Source organism: Ostrea edulis, chromosome 7 (assembly GCF_947568905.1).
Source record: "Ostrea edulis chromosome 7, xbOstEdul1.1, whole genome shotgun sequence".
In the NCBI taxonomy this organism is placed as follows: Eukaryota; Metazoa; Mollusca; class Bivalvia; order Ostreida; family Ostreidae; genus Ostrea; species Ostrea edulis.
The window spans coordinates 39,766,607-39,783,135 of NC_079170.1; the positions used below are offsets into that span (position 1 = coordinate 39,766,607).

General features: G+C 34.8%; 1 protein-coding gene across 6 annotated transcripts in view; it reads left to right on the top strand.

Annotated features, from left to right (window-relative positions):
* Positions 1-16,529, top strand: part of LOC125657197 (uncharacterized) — a 59,357-nt gene that overhangs the window by 7,361 nt on the left and 35,467 nt on the right. The window contains exons 2-14 of one of the 6 annotated variants that reach the window (XM_048887849.2): positions 1,430-2,225; positions 2,379-2,478; positions 3,354-3,476; positions 4,628-4,719; positions 5,173-5,310; positions 6,735-6,887; positions 9,598-9,884; positions 10,138-10,285; positions 10,632-10,769; positions 11,215-11,464; positions 11,568-11,659; positions 14,694-14,846; positions 16,303-16,452. The exons of 1 other annotated variant lie outside the window; for it this stretch is intronic. In XM_048887849.2, coding sequence (XP_048743806.2) covers positions 1,442-2,225; positions 2,379-2,478; positions 3,354-3,476; positions 4,628-4,719; positions 5,173-5,310; positions 6,735-6,887; positions 9,598-9,884; positions 10,138-10,285; positions 10,632-10,769; positions 11,215-11,464; positions 11,568-11,659; positions 14,694-14,846; positions 16,303-16,452 — 2,608 coding nt within the window. In that variant the 5' untranslated portion in view covers positions 1,430-1,441. Of the gene's footprint in view, positions 1-107; positions 2,226-2,378; positions 2,479-3,353; positions 3,477-4,627; positions 4,720-5,172; positions 5,311-6,734; positions 6,888-9,597; positions 9,885-10,137; positions 10,286-10,631; positions 10,770-11,214; positions 11,465-11,567; positions 11,660-14,690; positions 14,847-16,302; positions 16,453-16,529 lie in introns of all 6 variants that reach the window. 4 more of the 6 variants (XM_048887848.2, XM_056144384.1, XM_056144385.1 and 1 more) reach the window with 4 other exon arrangements.

Consider the following 16,529-nt stretch of genomic DNA (forward strand, 5'->3'; position numbering starts at 1 on the left):
TTTTTGGCATCCATTTTTTCAGGTCCAGGCGAGCGTTTAGGCAAATCGCCTCCGGTAAAATCGAATCCCCCACAAATCTTCTAAAATGTTTACTCTATCTTGTGTAGAAATTTCAAGACTCTGGCTTCAAAACTAACGGAGGAGATGTGTGGACAACAAGGCCCTTCAAAAAGTCACTAAAAGAGAGATAACTCCTGACCGGAAGTGACGTCAAGCACGACATTTTGCAAGCAAAGTCTCGTCACCAAAAGACATCTTTCCTGAAAATTTCGTGAAAATCGATTTAGAAATGGCTGAGAAAAACGCGTGTACTACCAAGGAAAATAATAATAATGATAATAATAATAATGAAGAAGAAGAACGCGAACAATAATAGTAAGGTCTTCCGCAGGAGACGGAAGACCTTAATAATAATAAGAAGAAACAGAGTAAAACCAATATGTTCCCAAACTTTGTTTGGGGAACATAATAATAAGAAACAGTAAAACCAATATGTCCCCAAACTTTGTTTGGGGAACATAATAAGAAACAGAGTAAAACCAATATGTTCCCAAACTTTGTTTGGGGAACATAATAACTAGTACTTATTGTAACGGGGACCGTTACAGATGTTCCCCAAACATTCCCCCATTTAGCAAGTGGTGTCATTTATTTCAGTACAAGTGGTTTTGACCATTGCAAACTGTGAAACATGTGAATATAGAACTCTTTTATAACGTTCAGTCCATTTCATGCTAATACAAATCAGTTATAAAGATCTGAGAGTTTAGTGCACGTGCACGTACGTGCATGCACGTGCATATAAATAATTCGACCATCTCGATACATTAGAAATCTTACTATATGAGTACAAGAAAAGTTTCACAACTGTTCAATGAAAACCGAGAAATTAACGGCAACTCAAAACTACAAAGACCGAAATCAATGCACGTGCATACACGTGCGCGTGAGTACCACACAGCAATTTTGTTGATGCTATTCAATAGACATTTGAACAATATACTTACTATATGAATTTGGTATCGATTGCTTCACTCATAAGAAAGTTATTGGGATTTCAAAATCGTCCAATCAGAATTAAGCGCACGTGCATGCGCGTGCAGGAAAGTGATTTTGAGACTATTAATAAATTGACAGGCCCAAAACATACCTGCAACCTAATTTTCAAACCTATTCATTGCAATCTCAAAATGTTATAGACCAATACTCAAATTTAGACGTCAAAAATTACAATGCAAACAAAATTATATAATTTATATAATAAATTATATAAACAAAATTTACATTCTACACATTACCAAATCGGATCGTTTTAACTTTGATAGTTGTCCAAAAAATGATTTTTAAACAAAAACATTCATGTATTGGATTTTAACCCTTTGTCATTAACTGTACCTTATGAACCCCCTTTTTCGATTCTTTGCAACAGAGGAATTAAGGGATGAATATACAGGCACAGGACGCGATGCGTTGCAGCACATGTGACAATGTCGTTTCCATTTCATGCCGGTCTTGTAGATTAGACTTCTGCAACGATTGCATAGGTGACCATGTTACTGAATCCTTATCGCAACATGATGTTGTGCCTTACGAGGACAAATTTACGAGAGAAGTTATTCTTCCAGAATGTGACAGTCACCGGGATAAAAACTGCACGCTTGTTTGTAAAGTGTGCGATGTTCCAATATGTTCGACGTGTTTCACGAAGAATCATCTTAAGCACCAAGTTGAGGATTTGGTGGAAGCCGTGAAGCAGAAACGCTCTGAAGTTCAGACTGATTTAAGAAACATTTCTGAATTCATTTCACACTATGGGGACATTGGTTCTGACATTGAGAAAAAGGTTGACAAAGTCGGAAAGAACTGTGATGTTCTTAAAGCACAGATAGGATCTGTTGGTTTAATCTTACAAAATAGAATGCAGCAGAAGTTAGACTGGGGTAAAGAGAAAATTGATAATTACGGAAAAAACACCGAAAAACTTTTTTTATCATTCGAATCCAACGTGAACAGCAGAGTATCACTTCTTCTCGACAAAAAGAAAGAGAAGGAAATGCTTTTACAAAACAATGTTGCGCTTCAAATAATGGACTACTCAAGCGAATCGTATTTCACAGAAATCCCTCCATCTTTAGAAATTGATGAGGTAAAACTGGAAATTGAGGAAACCGGGGAAAATGCCTTGCTTGGAAATATCGTGAATGACATCCCCATAAATACCCTGGGTAAGAGTGACTATGAATACTAGCACATTGTAAGGAACGTTCGTATTGTTACCTTAATACATGTGCATGTAACCAAACACTTGAAAATTACGTTTTATAAATCCGGTAGAATGATGATTGTACAAACTGTAAACAATGGGTTTTTTTCGGTAGGGAGCAATGTTGTTCTGGAGGCTGTAGAAGACTTCGAAGGTCACAGGGAAAGAGACATGTGTTTTAACAAACGTGATCTACTTATGGTTGACCATAAAACGTAAAGTCATTAAACACAACAGAGTTAAGATGTCACCAACTTGTACTTCATATACTGTAGATTTCTTATCTTACGAGGGTACTGTTAATGGAAGGCGAAGATAACGAACAGTGATCAATCTAATAACTCCTATAAGCAATACAAAATAGATAGTTGGGCAAACACGGACCCCTTAACACACGGGCGAAATGACTCGCGTACGTACATTAATTCGTGTGTAGTCTATTAAGCAAGAGTTATTTCATGTACAAGTATTTTAGCAACAGAAAAATAAGAGCGAGTAAATTTGTTTCACGAGTAATGCCTCTCGCGGAATTATGCAATAATAAACTCATCACATTTATTTAGGCATCTACAGTATGTAGGGACCAATTAAAAAAGTCTTCCAAAACAATTTTAAAGTTTCGAAAATGCAGGAATGTATCAATCAAAGTGAGATTTATGTTCAGATAATGAAAAAAAAAACCCACCGGACTATGTAATTCCTGAAGAAGAAAACTAATGAAATTATACATTTATATACAGCGAGAAGAGCTTCTTAAATAATCGCCCAAACCAATATTAATCATACATAATCTATCCAAAACATGATTTTATCAATGGAATAGAGTCGATAAACTGCCAAAAATGATAAATGAATATAAATTCGACATCTAGTCTTAAGACAAAGGAGGTTTTGTATTGTGTGGATTTTAAGACCTGATTATTTTGTTTTTATTCTTACATTATTTTAAGTGTATGTAAAAAAAACACCTTCCATTATACATGATGCATCTGAATTGTGGTTATTTAAAAAGATATTTCTTTCAAACCACCAACAACATACACTTAATATATACTATTTCATAATCACATTCATGTTTGCATCTCTTTAGATTTAATAACACAAATGATACACATGTTGTGGGTATTCATTTGATCAACGGAAAATTCGGATATATTCCAAAAAGTCATGTCGCAATTCGACGATTACGAGGACGATGCAATCAACTTCAAAGGTATGTAAAAGTGGGTGTGTATGTGTGTATGTGTGTGTGTGTGTGCGTTCGTGCACACGTGTGTGTGGCATCAATGTAAGTAAGAACTAACTCTAGGGTTTATTTGTATGGTAGATATCTCTTAACACTTACCCCAGTTGCAATTATCTAATAACATTACTTGTATGAAAACTTTACAGTTTTATACATATGAAAAGTGAAGATAACGAACAGTGGTCAATCTCATAACTTCTACGAGGAATACAAAATAGAGAGTTAGACCCCTGGATATGTTAGATGTTGTTGCCTAGGAGGAGTACGATCTCTTGTCGACCGGTTACACCAACCGTAAGCCCTACATCTTCATCAGGTAAACAGAATAACCCGTAGTCATAATCAGTGTGTAAAGGACGGCCTAACAATTCGTATGAAACACTTCTGACACACGTCATTACAAATGGATACCCAGGATTGAACTCACTACATACAGAGCCATCCCTTATAGCAGTGACCTCAAGCTCAAGAGATGTATTGCTATGAGTAAGTTATAATTTTACTATTCGAGGATTTAAAATCCTATAAACAATATAAAGATTAGAATATGGCAAATACGGAGGTATAAAACTACGGCATTTGGATCGTTGCTTAGTTGGAATAAGAAACCTCCGCTGGTTGGTCGGATCCGCCGTGAGGCTTAAGATAAGGTAAACGGAATACTATGTAATCAAAATCAGTGTGCAAAGACGAATGATTGCATCTAAATTTAAATGTTGCTTTGTGCAAGGTTTCTTTTATATTGGATGAGTGGTTTTTAAGGGAAAAAAATTAATTCGATAGGGGGAAAGAAAAACGATTTGATCAGAGAACTCACCTGGGCCATCATTTCGAGATATCTAAAAGCCTTCAGTTAAGTAGCGTCATAATGTATGATAACGAGGATGCGAGATTATCATGCGAGACTGCCCGAGAACATTCATTCAAAGAAAAGAGAAGCACTCTATAACTTCCATCAGTCCATGTAAAGCTACATATAACTATGTTTGGTTTGTCGGGGACGACATCTCTTTAAGATTCTTTTCAAAACTTTTCTCCTTACCTGAATTTATTTCTTCTTGATTTGTTGAAGCTATATCAAAACTGCGTAATTTGACGGAAGTTGTATAACGTTGCAGATGGTGGACGCCAATTGGTAGAGAACGCACCAAAGAAATATTTTTGAACGACAAAATACAGAACAGCACGTTTTGTATCAGTGACTATACAGGTACAGTTGGCAATGGTGGTATATACACACTTCTGATCGTTTAGAGATAAACTCTGTATACAGCGATAGCTACACACATAATAATAGATAGAATAAAGCATTGTATTGTACTTGTAAGCTATACTTATTGTAGTGTAGTGTAGTTGTTGTGTAAGTTGTAATTTACGTGTATTGCGAACTCTAATTTACATGTTAGCACATGGCTCTACGAGTTTGACAATTTACGTAGAATTAGAAACAAAGTTCTAAAAAAAACTTTTCACTAATCTAATTGAAAATAACAAATGTTGTAAGATGCAGTCTCCGTTTTATCCATGTTTTCTTCTTGGTCGCCTGGCCGTTTATAGAGACACTGTTTCGGTTCCAGCATGAAAAATAATATTTTCTCAATTCATCATCTTAGGCATCCGATTTCAAAATCTTTCATTAAACATTTGCGATTTTGTATTACAGAACATTCTTACAATCTTTCCATAAAATGCGATGCAGGAGTGGCTAACGTCCCTCTTTCAAAGATGGAAAACATTGTGTCAGTTGAGGGCAGCACAGATGCTTTCACAAGTTTACCATCTCTTGTGCATTTTTATCAAGGTATATGACTAATAATTGTAAATATCTAGGCATAAATAATGAAATAAAGAATTATAACCTTGAATTAGAAGATGGTGAAGACAATATGCACCTTTCAAAGAATGCACGGCTTGCTATCCTAAGTTATTCATGATCTAAAATTATCTTCACATATTTTTCCATGACAGAAATAAGGTCTGAAAAAAACATTTTCTAACATTTGTCGATGATCGTGGCTGAATGGTTGCAAGTCACAATTCTGTATTCTGTATGTTAAATCATGAAGTTCAAATTTCATAAGCTTTCAAATTTCTATTTTTGTTATAGTCTGAATATATCGATTTTGAAACAGTTTGAATTATGACAGTAACCTTAGCTAAATTACTTCCATCCAAGGTCATGATACTCTGTTTCATTATAGGCACCCTGTGTGTTTAAATCAATTGATATCACAGATTGCTAAGTAACCAGTATTTGTCAGACAAATCATTTCGAATCTATCATTAATTGCTTTAACCTTTGCCGAATGAATTTAGTTGAGTATCATGACTCAGTTCCTATAACAATCTTTGTGGAACACAATCTGATTAAAATCAGCTCCTCGATCCGCTCCTTTGTCTTTTTTATTTGTCGCTACTCGAGTAGCGATAAATAAAAAAATTAAATAAATAAAGGAGCGGATCGAGGAGCTGATTTTAACCAGATTGTGTGGAACATATCACTGTCTGACAAATTATTACGCCATAAAAACAGATATTTCAACATGTTTACAGATGAACTTGGTGTTTGGGTCTGAACAGACTGATTCCTTTGTACGAAGTATATTTGCACGTTAATAGTACTGACCGAGACATATATTTCTAATGTCAAGGTTCAGGATCATAACACGTTGTTTATAAACTTTGAGCTAACCGTTTTAGGTAGCTCAGTGGTAGAGCGTTCACTGTGACCAGGAGGACGTGGGTTCGAATCCCGCTGATTTACTAAGTATTAAACATCTAAATGGTGGTGCTATTTCTTTAAGTTTTAGATCAAAAGGTATCAGCCTAGCAGTAATTGCAATCCGTCGGACACTGGCGACTTAATATATTCATTTAAAATCTAGACCCCTTCCTGAGAAACATTTCCAAATCCATGCATTGAAATAAACCATAAATGAAAGTACGAAATCCAATCTCGGGTTATGCAATGAAGTTTTACAATGATTGTACACGAATGAGTAAGATCCACTTGACAAAATGTATTGTAAGACAGTGGTATGATACGAACATCAGGAGTTACATTAGTTAGATATTGTATTTGACATTCACGCATGTGCGTAACATAATAAACATAATTTTACTTCAGCACATTTTGATTTAGGATGGTTTTGCCAATAAACATTTTTCTACGCATCTTTAAAAAAACTAGCCGGAAATCATATCAATTATATGTATGCTTTGTAGAGGAAAGGGAGGGTTTTCCTTGTCAATTGTCGACACCACTGCATCATCAAATGCCGACAGCACCGTTTGAAGGACTTAAAGTTGATCGTGATCGAATCAACATTATTTCCGAAATTCCTCTAGAGCGCCTTCCTCAATTTGATATGTTCGAAGGTAAGTGTACGACTAGATCACATTGAACGTGCATATATATACATTTGTAATCTAAGTGACATCGAAATCTAAAGATCTTTTGGCTATTTGTTCCCATATATTACATATGTAGAACCATAACTTTTCTACCCGACCTATAGTCATTTATGCCATAAGAAACGTTTTATTAGATAAACTATTTCATTTCTCATGCTAGTGAAATTGAGAATATATCTAAAAATCGATCCCACGATGTACATGCTTTATAGAGGTGTGCTAGAAAATTGGATTAAGTAATACAACCTGTCAAACAAATTTCTAACGAAGTGCAGGTGTAAAGGCAAACATCAATTTCAAGCTGTGTTTTAGCCGATAATGCCCCCGTAACACTACTGGGACATTTCCAGAGTTTACAGTCCAGGCTCCAGCTATCTATTTTGTATTCCTTATAGTAGTTATGAGATTGATTACTGTTCGTTATCTTCGCCCTTCACATGTAAAATTGATGATTAATACATATTGTTTTCATTTGAAAATGCAATAAATTGCAAATGTACAGGAAAAGTTAAGATAACTAAACATGAGCAATCTCATAGATACTTTAAAACACAAAATTAAGAGCACAGCAAACACGAAACCCCTGGACCAATCAGATATGGGATTATGCACCTGGGAGGAGTAAGCATCTCCTATCGACTGGTCACAACTGCCCTATATCTTGATCAGGTAAACGGAGTAATCCCTAATCAAATTTAGTATGTAAAGAACGGTCGAACAATTTATATCCAACACACCCGACATCATTTGACATAATGACAAGTTGTATTTCCAAATTAGATCTGTATGACGACCATAGAAATGCTAACTTGAGACGATGCTGATGAAACTCCTGTAATTCCAACTTATCTGTACGTAACCTGCATTGATTTAAAAACTGATCATAAGCAGATCATGCTCGTGCATACTGAATTGGTTGAGAGACATACATGTATACACCATATACAGGTAATAATGAAATATTGCTACATAAATGTGGGAAGTTGACGATTGAGAAGCTGAAGTCATTCCGTTTGTCATAAAGTTGAATTGTTAATTTTCCTTTAATATCTATTTTCAATAAAATATCATTTTCAAACCGAGCCAAATAAGTTACAAGGGTTTCAACTGTGTCTTTAAAAGTCCACGTTCCAAAAATTCTGTAGCCGTTAAAATAATTGCAAAATAATCACGTTTTTTTTTTTCAGAGGACATAGTGGTTCAAATGTCGATTAGGATCAATAATTTGCAACTTCCCTTTCCTAAGATATCACATCTCGTATGAGAATGATAATTATCTCGTATTTTCAAGCGAGAGAAAACAAACTTCCTTGATACTAATCGGCTTTTCACGAAATTTCTTCTTCCCAAAATTTTCGTTAATACGAGATCGTATCTAAGATAAAGAAAAAACTTCCTTGATATCAATTTTCTTTCTGCGAAAGAGGATTAGTATCACTTCACTTTCACTACGAGAACATATCTCCTATAGTGAGATAAATATTTCGTATTTTCGAGAGGGTGCCTATGCACCTGAGGGTGATGACTCTGCCAAGACAATATATTTTGTGATGTCTCCCTGCAAAAAGTACATAATAGTTTTATTATCCCGAAGAGTCTAGAAGTAAAAACACTGTCAAACACTTTTTGACTAGTGCCATGTTTATCATTTGAAATTAATGTCAACAAATTCGTAGCTAATTTATCTGCAAAAATTCAAAAAAACAAATTCAATTTTTTTAGAGTTGTGAAATCAATGTTACTCACAACTACATGCACACTTTATTTTTATATTCAAAATTAAGGATTATCTCCCTCATGCATAGCTCTTATCCTTGGAAGAATTTGACTCCAGTTTTTGACACTCTAATTAACCTTTTAGCTCTTAAAAGTTTATTATTATTTCGAATTTCCAAAATTTCGGCTTGAGCATCACTGAAGAGACATTATTTGTCGAAATGTGCATCTGGTGCATCAAAATTGGTACCGTATAACTATTACATACTGAATGTTATGCATATATTAGATGTCTATGCTAAACAAAACAAAACACTGAGGTTTTTAAACGAGAATTAACGAGACAAAAACCTTTCGATTGTGACGTCATGATCAAATAACGCAAAACCATAACGTCAAACGTAAACATTTCATAACATGTTTCATAAAACAAAGCAATAGCCATCATGTTTGTGACCGTTAAAGTTGACACTGACGTCATATTAGAATTTATCAATTCACGATTCCGCATATTTTCAATTTACATTTATTAGGGTTATCTCGCTTGCGCCATTAAAATTCGTAATCTGAAGGGAGACAAAACGTTTGTCACTGTACGTGAGGAAGACACCCCTCAACCATTGAAATTGACTGTATTATTCTGAAGGATAATGTTTGACGTTACATAACTAAGTAATTGAAGGTAGAATATAGTTAGAGTAAGTCTTGAAAGTAACGATTCTGTAATTTGTGCAAATTGTACATTGAAGACGATTGTCAGATTTTATAAATCAAGGTTCAATAAATTTAGAATTTTAAAACAGCGAGTGGCTGTAAGTAGCTTTGATACTTCCGAGTGAATTTGTGCTATGTATGAAAGTATGTGTTCATTATCCAACAAGAAGGCGGTGATTTCACAAGCATGACTCCAGATTGAATGACCCTAAATATTAACACTACATTTCAATTTTGATTTTAGGAAGAAGCAATATAAACAACAAAACTACAATTAGAGTTTACCAACTGCTGGAAACTGCAGACAACACAACACCGAGTACAATCGACGCAAATAACGTTATAGAAGATGCGGAAAACATGCGAGAGTTTTCCCACGAGAATATTCTTCAATTTGTGGCTCTGTCTGCTGCTTCTTATCCAATGGCGATGATAACTGAGTTTGTTCGGCAAACGTTGCTACAGTATCTGAAGACAGAACAACATTGGCAACACATATCAATTCAAACAATAGTTGGTTTTGCTGCCCAGGTAAAGAATAAGTGATCTAATATTTGAATTTACCAATAATGGAAATTTAATTAAAAGTCTCTTTTTGCTTCAAATATCGTCAACATTCTGGATGATGATATGTCATAAACGTAAATTATGTAATTGATGCGAAACAACCGAAATCAGCCAAAGTTACATTTTCAACGCGATATGTTTTTCTCTAAGAAGGAAAACAAAAACAATCATATTTTGTATCATTGATCGTAATACGTATTTTAATTTGATAACCTAGATTTCGAATGGAATGGATTACTGCCATAGAAAAAAGTTTTTTCATATGAATTTACGCGCTGAAAATGTTTTCATGGACGAACATTCAGTGTTGAAGATTGGAGGACTTCATGCAGCGAAGCGTGCAGATGTTGAACCCTTCCAGATACGTATGTAATAATTCAAAGCAACTTCAATATATTCCCAAAAGATTGTGCAATGAAGGATAATCATATATGTGCTACTCGGGCATGTATATTTCATGCGTAATACGAGAACCTTTTGTATGTGTGCTGACTACTGACACACAAGTGCATTACTTAATCAGTATCAGTAAATTACTATGTACATTGTCCATTGAAGCTGAACGTGTGGTTTTAGTTACTGACCCGTCATTTTATTGATTCTAACGTATCATTACTTTCACTGTTATCTTGTTTTCATTGTTAGTTTGTTCTGGACTCCGTACTTGGAAACGTGAAGATACATTTTTGATGTCATGTTCTTTTATTTCAGCACAGAAAACAAGAATGAGGACACAGTGGGCATCTCCAGAATCGCTACTCGACAATACATTTAGCAGACATTCAGATGTGTGGTCATTTGGCATTTTGCTGTATGAAATGGTTACATTTGGGGGACTCCCATTTTCTGGTAGGAGTATATTGGGAATATAAAAAAAATATGTTAAATTAGGCTGATACATGAAAAGGTGAAAATAACGAACATCTGTATCAGAATGAAAATAAGATGTTTTGTTATGAATTGCTGTGATAAAATGTAGAAATTCATTTCAAAAATAAGGATTATCTCCCTCATGCAAAGCCCTTTTCCTTAGACGAATTTGACTCCACTTTTTGGCACTCGGTTTTTCCCTAAAATAGTTCTAGCAAGTTTATCGTTATTTCAAACATTTCGGTTATGGATCACTGAAGAGACATTATTTGTCAAAATGCGCATCTGGTGCATCAAAATTGGTGCCGTATACGTTTTACATGAATATAAACATAAAATTGCAATATGAGAAGTAAATAAAAAAGACTCCGACTTTAAAAAACCAAATGATTCAAGGTATTGGTAATATTGTATTGTATCTTAGGGAAAACAGACGCGGACATATGTGCTCTGTATGGAATGAAAATCGGATTTCCACACCCAACAGATTGCTATTTAAAGTGTCCTGATTCATATTACAATATCATGGAATCCTGCTGCAAATATGAAGCAACATCAAGATCAAGCTTCGACAAATTGATGGATATCTTCAAAAACCACTTCATCTCACAATTGAAAATCGCAAATCGAGTCCATCACATATCAGATGGACATGGTGTGCCTCAGCTTCAAATGTAAGTGAAGAGTAAGAAATGGTACGAAGAAACAAAATGAAAGGTGAAGATAACGAACAGTGATCAATCTCATAATATAGAGCATGAATTCTTGTTTCTTTAGATGGTGGACTACTAAAGGCAAGGACAACGTTTCAAACATACTAATGAAAAAAGATGTAAAGCGTGGAGCTTTTTTCATCAGTGAAGCTACAGGTACAGTATAAACTTTGTATAGATGACTCTGTGCTGGTAAATGCCAGGATAGCTTTACAACCCCTAGAAGCATACTACATACTGCACATGCATTCCATCTTTAAAGATATGCTTTGCATGCTTATGATAGACATTTAGACTTCAACCAAATTTGTGAAACTCATAATCTCTGGGTTAAAGGCTCTTGCTTCACGGTTGGACTATATGGCTCATAAGCAAAAATGTACTGCGTTTTTACTCCTGAACATTTAGCTTCTGTTCGGCACAAATCTTGCTTATGAACAAGCCATATTCCATTATCCTGATGCAAGGTGAAAGTTACTATCGCAAAGCATTGACCATTTTTGTACATGACAAATATTGTAAGCTCACCATTGCCGCTGGTAATTGAAACAAATTAACAGCTCATCCTCTGCACAATAGATACTATGACCAGAATAGCTATGCAATAAAGAACAAACATTGGCAGTTCATGCTTTATGCAAAATACTGATTATGACCACAGGTATGCCACAATGTAAACTAAAAATTTGGTCAAAGCGACGAATAAAGTAAATTAAACAAAATCACAATTTTTCTGGGCATTAACCTTATCAAAATACTTGCATATTTCAATTTCTTGTATCAGCATTCATTTATTGCAATCAAATCAAGGAGTTTATAATCAAAGAAACTTAACAATTGAACAATTTTCAAAACCCTTCTTCTCTTCAACTGCATATGTTTAAGAAAAGCTAAATGCATAATCATGTAGAGCAGGAAGTCATCGACCGAAATCGTAAATTTCACTATACTCGGTGTAGGGGTCCAAGCTTCAGGGCGGGGCCAAACTTGGTATGCATATTGTATATGTGAAAAACATTAAAATAATATCTTCTTTAATGCTATTGATACTAACTTGAAACTAAATAGATATTTAGAATGAGCATGTAGTTTACCACAATTGTAAATTCCAAGGTGCCAGGGAGTAAGGGACTTCGTCTTGGTTCAAGAGCGGGGCCAAAATCCTTAGAGTGATTATTGTATATATCATTGGAAAAAACTTCTTGATGTTTGTTGATACGGTATAAAAACTAAATGCGTTTCTTAAAAATAAACAGAAAAACATGTACAAAAATTGGGAATTTCACAACCCCAGGGTTTTGATTCTAGGACGGAGTCCACTTTAGTTATGTCTTATTAATGTTACATATATTATGCAAAATCTTTCATCAGAATAATCACCTTTGGGGGTGTTTCAGTTTACAGAACACACCTTGTTTGATACTGTTGCTGAATAACAGGATTTTTCTTTATATTTCATAATCCTCAGTGATTCTTTTAATTTATGATCATGTGACATTTAAGGCTGTTGTGCCTCTTGTTAAATCTTTTTGAAAATATAATTAAAAGTTAAACTGAAAACCCCAATAAAGCCGAACTTTTGCTGAAAAGTACAGATTCAAATATAAAATGTTTTTAAATCATAACCTGACGTTACGGGAAGTTACCATGCGGAAAACAAATGGTACCTCAATCGCTTATAACATATGGGTAGTATTCCATGGTCAATTTTAAGATGTAATTTCACGCCAAAATAATAGTATATTTTGCTATGGAAGTCCTTAACCTAATTGTATTGGTACATTTGAAAACATCAAAACTTTCGACTTTTCATCTCTTTACACAACTATTTTCACGACGAATGAAAGGCTAGACTTTTTGAAAGCATGGACAACATATTCTTTAATAAAAATTATCTATTGAAAACACTCATTTTAATTCATACATCGATTCGATATATCCCAATGAACTCTAAGTAAAAAATAACAAATATTCTTCCTCATCTGCTTCATTGAACATAGATGTTAATGCAAAACTATCAACTCAACTTTATGACAAACGGGGTGATTTCAGCGTTTCTCTATAGTCAACTTCCCATATTTACATAAAAATACCCCATCATTACTTTATTTGGTGTTTATATCTCTCAGCTGATTAAATAAACAAGATGTTGCTCTGCGTATGATCAGTTTGTAAGTTGAGAACATCTGACAAATTCCATGCGGAAGGCCGGGGTTCGAATCCTGGCCGGGACAGACCTAAGTCGTTAAAATAGATAGTGACAGTTCCATCGCTAAACGTTTGGCATCAGGTGTGCATGTCATGGGTCCTCGGAGATGACCTTAAAACGGATGTCCCGTGTCACAGTAAGTGTTGCACACTAAAGAACCCTCACTGCTCAATAGCCGTAAGCACCGAGCATAGGCCTAAATTTGAAGCCATTCACCGGTCTTGGTGACGTATCCATATGAGTGAAAAATTCTCGAGCGTCTCGTTAAGCAAGATTCAATCAATCAATCCGACAAATTATTTGATGGTGCAGTGGTTCAGCAATTTCGTTTAAACTCAGCTCTTTGCAAATTTTATAGTCGTTATATCGATCTAAATTACAAAAACAGCCTTTCATTAGGTTGAATGCTGTTTGACGTCTTTTATACCAATTGTTAGACCGTTTTGATATACTAAATTTGACTACGGACTATTGAAGATTTATGACATCATATTTGTCCCCACACCATGTCGCAGTGATTACATCGGGTTAGAGAGTATCGACTATCAATAAGAGGATTTTATATATGTTTATATACACTGCTGTGATATAACACTTATCGAAGTCAATATAGCACTGTAAACAAAAATTCCTTCTCCAAAATATCAGTAAAATTTAATACAAGGATAACTAAATATAGAAAAAGATATTGAAACAAGACGATGCTTTGTGGAAATCAGGTCAAATTTGGTGGTTCGTGACACCTTTACGATTGTAAATACTGTTAAATATTGTATACTTAGTTTTGTATCATTTATTTTATTTTACTCTGAATGAATACGAATGTTTATATTTGTCTATCATTGGACAATACATGCAATTGTTGATGCTACAAATTTTCATTATTGATATGATCATGAACTTGATTTCCATAGATATATTATATAGAAACATTAAATGTGATATACGTTAGACTCAGTCACACTCGTTTTCTGCTAGTAGAGGACACCTTTACACTGTCTGTGAAAACACTTGATATTGGGAAGAAACCGACAGTTAAACACATCACCATTTTCAAACTAGATGACAAAGAAGTTTGTATCAACAAAGACAAAACATTTTCATCCTTGAATGACCTAATCGAGTACTACAAAGGTAAGGCAATTTCAATTTTCTTTATATCTCAAAAATCACTGGACCAATGCAAAATTAAAATCAGCCACAACATATCCCTGGGTAAGGAGAATTCAAGTTTTGACCAAGTCAAAGAAAACTAACATATTCTTCTAAAATTTCATTAAACATTTCGTCTTAAATCTAGAAAATATAACGGTTAATTGACTTGACTTAGAAATGGAATGGGCTAGAAATGTTAGCTTCATATTCTTCAGGTGTAAAATTAGAACTCCAAAAGGGTAGTGTGAATTGAGCATATGTAAATGACCATCGGCTTCATTAATGCTATATAAATATTCTACAACATCCACAACATCGTACTGTCTTCCCTTGTGTTTGATAGCATAAGCGCCTGTATGTGTTCTTATTGTTCGACGCTTTGTTTGGTGTTACCGCATGACATGTGTTCCATGGCGAAAAAGTTGCAATTCGAGATTAGACTGGATACAAATGTCTAATACGACAATCAAAAACGTTAGCAGTCAAAACCTTAAGAAATGAATCAACCGACAAAGAAATATACTAGGAAAGGAAATCATTGCAGAAACTTTTTTCTGAATTATCATGATCTTCTTGAAGCCTAAAAGCGGGAAAATAATATAGATTGTATATAGAAGGATACAAATGGCAATACATTGCTTTACGTTGGTATCCCGGATATTATTAGAGTTTTAGTAATGAGGATACATACGCATGGCTGAAGGGGAAAATGTGTGTGGGTCAAGAGGCTGATACGAAAAATAATATTGCAGTTGATGTTTCATATACCATATGAAACCTTCTATAAAGAGTTTCTATTACAAAAAATAGTATTGCAGTTGATGTTTAATATACCATTTGAAACTTTATATGAAGAGTTTATATTACAAAACAACCGCAGCGGTGGCCTAGAGGTTAGACAGTTGACCCCGCAAGCGGAAGGCCGGGGTTCTAACCCCGGCCTCAACAGACCTAAGTTGTTTAAACGGGTAGTGGCAATTCCATCGCCAAACGCTCGGCATTAGGCGTGAATGTCACTGGTCCTTGGAGATGACCTTAAAAACGCATGTTTCGTGTCGCAGTAGGTGTAGCACACTAAAGAACCCTCACTACTCAAAAGCCATAAGCGCCGAGAAAAGGCCTAAATTTGAAGCCCCTCACCGGTCTTTGTGACGTCTCCATATGAGTGAAAAATTCTCGAGAGAGACGTTAAGCAAGATACAATCATCAATCAATCTATTACGAAAGGAAAAGAACAATGTCATCAATACACAGGAAATACAAATCATCTGACAGATGAATGTTGTGTTAAAAAAAGAGACAGAGTGCGATTATCATTGGTATCAAATGTTGAATTTTTCAAGATTATAGTTTCATTGATAATGTAAGTTTACGTAGTTTCTTTCTAAATATTCGATTTGTGCTTCAATAACTGAATGTAACTATTACGTTTTAGAATTTATCGGCGGTGAGATAGGATGCCTATTAAGCGATCCTGGGAGAGATTCAGCTTCGAAAATTGCATATGATGGTGTAGAACTGGCACGGAATTCTATCGAATCCTTACAGTTGCTGGGGACAGATGACCTCAATGATACGTATAGGGGTAAGATATGTATATATTGGTACCCTTCTTTCATTCACTGATATGCATTCACTGTACTAGCGTACAGGGATTGTGTA